This window comes from Orycteropus afer, unplaced genomic scaffold (assembly GCF_000298275.1).
Source record: "Orycteropus afer afer isolate SDZICR_OR568_19922 unplaced genomic scaffold, OryAfe1.0 scaffold00271, whole genome shotgun sequence".
NCBI classification, from domain to species: Eukaryota; Metazoa; Chordata; class Mammalia; order Tubulidentata; family Orycteropodidae; genus Orycteropus; species Orycteropus afer.
The window spans coordinates 152463-158798 of NW_006921858.1; the positions used below are offsets into that span (position 1 = coordinate 152463).

Sequence of the window (6336 nt, forward strand, 5' to 3'; positions counted from 1 at the left end):
TGGCCCCTAGCTGCCCTTCAGGTCTGGAATTGAACCCACACCTGTGGTTTCCAGCCAAACAGAAGACAGGCATATGAGTTGAACACTTACCTGAGGTAGATACACTCTTTAGAGAGAATAATCATTGAGAAAGAAGGCCTGCCTATGCACAGGGAAACAGCTTAAGGAGCAGGAGTCCATGGAGGGATGGACACTGGGAAGAGGTAACTATGGGGAGGAAGTGGGAGGGGAGCTGTTGCATTGTGTTAAATTGTGGTCAATGCCCTGAGACAAAGTATATGTAAACTGCTGTACGGAAAGTGAATTTGCTCTGTAAATCTTCACCCAAATCACAATAAAAAAAAAAATTACAAAAGAAAATACCTCAATTTCAAGGTCTTGGCGCTTTGGATTGTGAATGAAGAAAGTAAAGTTTTCTTCCCACACAGGTTCATTGGTTTTATACCGAATCTGAAAGAAATATACAAATACCAGCTCTGTGATATTTTCTGTGGAAAAGGGCTTAATAATTTAACATGTTTAGAAGCTTAGGACAATCTTAATTAAATTCCAAGACATATTTACTGAGCACGTAGTATAATATATTAATTATGGAAAGTGTTCAAAAGATGGAAAGATAAAACTCAAAACTTTTAAGTATGTGTCATGGAAATTAATTTTTATGAAATCACAATTAGTATGCTCATTGCAATGATAAACACTAAAAACATAACCTTGGTTTGGCCTTAGTTCTATTAGCTAGCTCCCTAGTGCCAAAATAGTGCTGTAAACAAAGATGCCTCTTAACAACAATTAAAAATGAACAATGGTCTATAATAAAATAGATTTTGGAAAAATGTTTTCTCATATTGGGAAAATGGAACATGTAACAGCAGCAGCAATATTCTCTAATTCTTTTTTATTGAAGTTTATTTTATTTAATATTCTCAACCCTTGAATATAATTGTATTTGTCAAATTTCAAGCACTTTTGGTTAAATTTTTTAAAATAGTTATAAAGCTTTCAAAAGAAAATTGAAATTTATCCTACATAATCTACCCATGAAATCAAGATAGAACATACTCATATATTATTTTTAATAATTATTTTTTTAAAATGAGCAATATATTTATCACGAAATTTAGGAGCTGGCTAAAATATATAAAATATAAAAACCAAACTCACTGCCATCAAGTCAATTCTGTCTCATTATCGACCCCTGTTGGGTTTCCGAGGCTGTAAATCTTTACAGAAATAGATTGCCCCATCTTCCTTCCATGAAGCAGCTGGTGGGTTTGAACTACTCATTTTGTGGTTATCAGCCAAATGCCTTATCCACTATGCCACCAGAGCTCGCTCACTCTCTCTGGAAAAGTATTAGCCTCAAAACCTACATTGTCATACTACTTTTGAATACCATCTAATTGCAATTTAAACATTCCACATCTAAGTCTGGCAATAGTGAAAAATATGAATATCTGAAAACTAGTTAAAATATTAGTACCTTACCTTACTCTCTTGAGCCTTGTGTCCAACTGACATTTGGACAAGAGGATTTGGGTTGCTGTTTATTTTCTTCCCTGACTATCCAAAAACAAAGAGACAAATGAAAAAATAGGCAAAATAAACAAACTCAAATCTTGAGATGAGTCTTACTAAAAAATGAAATGATTGGCTTACATGAACAAACATTTCTTTTTACTTTTGATATTTAAGTTAGGGTTTATCATGGAACAATTTAATTAGAATATAATTACTAAGCATATTCCAAAGTTATAGCTCTATCTACCATGAAATATATTAAGAAAACTTCTATTTGCACAAAATTTTTAAATAAGGTCTATTTTTAAATGAGGAGGCACTCCGGTGGCGTAGTGCCTTTAGCAAAATTAAATGTTCTAAAAATCTTTAATGTTAATTACAATTTTCAAAACTTTATTTACAAGGATAACAAAATGATTAAAATGCAGTGAATGGAAATAGAAAAACACACAAGAAAGGACAAACATAAAAGGCAGTGTAATTCCTATAATCAGAACACTACTCTGGTTGGCATAACAAAAAATACCACAAAGTGTCAGTTTTTATATATATTTTTACCTAGTATCCTCTGTTCAAACACACAGCTATCAAACATCAAATCTTGCTTACCAGCTGCTAAGTAATTTTGACCGGAAGAATAAACATCACTTGAGAAAAACATTAAAGTAAGCAGAAGTAAATAAAATGAAAAAAATTCAGAAATGAGAAAAAGAAAACAGTAAGAAGCACAATTTACCACAGACAGCTAATAGGAGAAAACATAGTAAAATAAATGTATGACATGAGGTTTATTTATAACTTAGCCCCACAAGATGCAGTTAAATATCTGTTAGTAGAAATTAATCAGTAGGTCACTTAGTTTAAATATTTTTAGAGTCAATCCTCAACACTGCAGCAATGACAGAAATATGTGTCAAAATTACTGGAATAACATAATACTAACTCAAACCTATTGCGATCATTTACTTTCTGGTTCATCTTTTTGATGTGAATGAATTCTGAAAAATGAAGTAAATACTTTTAAAAAACAATTCAAGGTTATAGACTTCTGTAGCTGAGACTACTAACTGTACTTCAAAATTCATTTCTTCCTTTTCCCTTTAATATTAGTATTTCCGAGTTTTAGCTGGGCACAAGTCCTCAGTAAATAAAGACTGTATTTCCAAAACTCTCTTGTAGATTGATGTGGCAATGTAAGTAATTTCTGGCCTTAAAAGGAAGGATCAAGTCTTCACTTTCCTTTTTCCCTATTCTGTCTGGAATGGTCCAGCCATCCTTAACTACGAGATGGAAGCCATGTGTTGAACATGGAAAAGGCACAGGACAAAGAGAGCCTGAATCCCAAATGCCACGGAGCCTGGACTACTTATGCTCAAGTCTGACAGAGAAAATTAAATTTCTGCTTTGTTTAAGCTACTGCTACTTCAGAATCTCTGATACCCAAACTGAATTTGTATCTTCACTAATATAAATACTTGATTTATCCCGAAAGAGTGGCTTTCAATTCCTATTTATGTATCTTATCCATTTTATGATAAACATCTGTTTTTCCCTTTTTACCATCTCTGAATACAGAATGAAACTTGCAATAGATGACATTATACACCTGCTTTGGGCTAAAGTCAATAGTGATACAGTTGTTATTGCCTTAACTATTTTGCTTAGATTTTTCATCTATGAAATGCAAGTGAGTTACGTGACAAAAATCCATGTCTATCTTAAGTCTAAAATATCTTTCAAAAAGTATAAAATAAACACTGTCAATACTTAACTGAGCCTTTTCATAAGCAATACATAAAATAACGTACATAAAATAATGGTACATCTTGAAATGGTGATGTTTTAGGTTCGGTAAGTTTAAATCACTAACAGCAAGTTTTCTATCACGATGCACTATTCAAAATGAGCATAAGTCAGAAGCACATGGTATAATGAAAATATGAGGTTTTAAATCAGACCATCTTCACCTCAGCTCTTTACCGCTTTATCATTGAGACCTACATATTTCATCCATCTAAACCTCAGTTTTCATGTCTGTGAACTGGGCATGAGATCAACTTTGTAGAACCGTGTATTTGGACTTAAATGAGATTAATGTAATAACATAACTATAATATATTAATTATCCTAGCTAAATTTGGCACTCATATATATTACTTAATTTACTCAAGAATCTAATGAATGTTATTCTACAAATATTATTCTACAAATAACAAAAGAGATTGACTTCTTGCTGTAGGTCACACAGTTTAGTAATTATACTGAGATTCAAAGCAGATGGTTAGTTTTTGGTTTTGTTTTAACGACTATGCTTTCTTGCTCCATAATCAGGTATCAAATAAATGGGCAAGGAAAGAATCTTTCAGTGTTCAAGAGAAACGTTATTTCAACTATTGTGCTAAACAATGCTCAAAAAGAGTAATATGCTACTTAACTACTTGTTGTTGTTATGTGCTGTCGAGTCAGACCCGACTCATAGCGACCCCTCCTTGGGTCTCAGAGTCAGTATCACTACCGGAGTAGATTGCCCAACTTTCCTTCGTAGGAGTGGCTGGTGGGTTTGAACCACCAGCCTTCTGGTTAGCAGTCAAATGCCTTAGGCACCACGCTACCAGAACGCCTACAGTACTCTTTTTCCCCTCAATATATGATATAGTAAGAGTTGGTAAATATTACATTGAAAAAGCAGGCTGTCAGTCTCCTTCACCCTTGAACTATAACTCACCTTTCTAGAGCTGAAACTTGTTAAGAATAACATTCTTATTTTAAGACAGAATTTTTTTAAAATAATTATATTAAAACTTCTTCCCTCCCCCCCAAATAATGTAAGTCTAAAATGTTTGAAGAAAGCAGAGAAAAAAATAAAACTCATAGACAACTTTTAACAATTGAGCCACAGAACACATTAATGTCATATTTTTCCAGAGTGGAGCTTAGTTTTCAATATACCTCATTTAATGAAATTTAAAGCTTCTAAGAAGACTTATCATACCAACCCAGAAGTATCCAACGCCATGAGATTGTTTACTCAGAGACAGCCCTAACTCAACATATTGGAAGAGATGATTTTTAAATATATATATTCATAGCTGATATGAGTACCTTTAAATTATAATCTAAAAATGGGTTAATATTTTAACTCACTCTCAACTCACTCCCATCCAGTCGGCCCCGACTCATAGCGACCCCTCCCTCCTTGGGTTTCCGAGGCAGTAATACTACGGAAGTAGATGGCCCAACCTTCCTTCCGAGGAGTGGCTGGTGGGTTGGGATCTCTAGCCTTTTGGTTAGCAGTCAAATGCCTTAGGCATTGTGGCACCAGACAGTACTTCTATTTCACCATTGTTATGAATTCAAATACAATTAAAATATAGATGATTAAAAAAACCCTTAAGAAAGTTGTATGTCTAAGCCAACAGGAAAGAAATAAAATTTATTATACTGGTACTTTTAAAACTTTATCTTCAAAGTTGATTAATATTCTTCTAACTCCTAATTCTTGAGTAAGAAAAGCAAGATCTCTTCAACTAGGCAACTAATTACTATATTATTATGGAAGGTTAATTTTTGACTTTGAGAATTTAATTTGAGAATCAAGGTATCACCTCTTTCAATATGTTTTAATTAACTTTGTGACCTTAATGGAAAACTGTTAGTTTACCTTTAAAGCTTTCTGAACTGCAGCCTTCTTCAAGCCATCAGGGTTTAATTCTAATGGGTTACTCTTTCAAGTCAGAAGAAAATGAATATACCAAGGGTTAGTTAAAACATGCAATGAGGATTTTATGTAAGGTAATGACATGAAAATTTATGAGAACCAAAAGCTGACAAACAAAAACTACTTTAACAAAAACCATCAAGAAGAATTACACCAAAAAACACAGTAAAAGCAATTTGTAAAATTCTTCTGTAAGTCCAAGATATTACTTTTAGAATAAATCTTTAATCTATAAATACCAAAATGCATTTTCTTATCATCTGTAATTACTATTCTTTATTTCCCCCCACCCTTTGGTATTTAAACACATCCTTTGGTATTTAAAAAATACAAGAATGAAACTTTAGAAATGGATTCTATTTACTATTTTCCACATGAATAATCTCCTAGAAAATCAACTATATTTAAACTGAAGGTTTCACCTAAAGTACCCAAGTTGTTCTCAAACCAAATCCTATCCTATAATAACAGATGCTATTTTTATTCCTTCTGAAATTTACCTTTTTTTAGTGTAAAACCATACTAGAGACAGAACCCATTTTTGCACTTTGTCGCTCATACTTTTCTAAGCATAAAATGTAAAAGTTGAACTACATCATCTTAAAAGTTCCTTCTGGCTTTAAAGTTCTACTGTTATAGGTTTTATTTCCTACTTTTTAGGGTTTCCCCCCTAATTCATTACTTTTCTGCCCTCAAAAGGCCCAGACAGAGTTGTTTCTTAAGCTCCTTGTTGGAGTAACATTTAAGATTAAAGATACTATCATTTTTGTTTTAATTCACTTAAAATGACTAATTTAATTTTGTATTTTAATTAAACTACAAATTTTAAAATGAAACACACTGGGTAACTAATCTCCCAGATATCAATGCTGTGGCAGGCCAGCCACAGAATATGAGAAAATATTTATCCAGACAATTGATAATTGTACTGTAATCGAGATACTGAAGCCTGGTCCTCAACCTAGGCTGCATATTAAAACAGTCCAGGGAGATTTAAGGAAAATACTGTTGTTGTTGTTGTTATGTGCCGTCAAGTCAGCCCTGACTCATAGCGACCCCTCCTTGGGTTTCCGAGGCAGTATCACTACGGAAGTAGG

General features: G+C 33.1%; 1 protein-coding gene across 1 annotated transcript in view; it reads right to left on the reverse strand.

Annotated features, from left to right (window-relative positions):
- ESYT2 (extended synaptotagmin 2) overlaps window positions 1-6336 on the reverse strand; it is a 167546-nt gene that overhangs the window by 19096 nt on the left and 142114 nt on the right. The window contains exons 14-16 of the mRNA XM_042782246.1: window positions 5183-5245; window positions 1489-1563; window positions 364-450 (exon numbers count right to left, since the gene is read on the reverse strand). Coding sequence (XP_042638180.1) covers window positions 364-450; window positions 1489-1563; window positions 5183-5245 — 225 coding nt within the window. The remainder of the gene's footprint in view (window positions 1-363; window positions 451-1488; window positions 1564-5182; window positions 5246-6336) is intronic.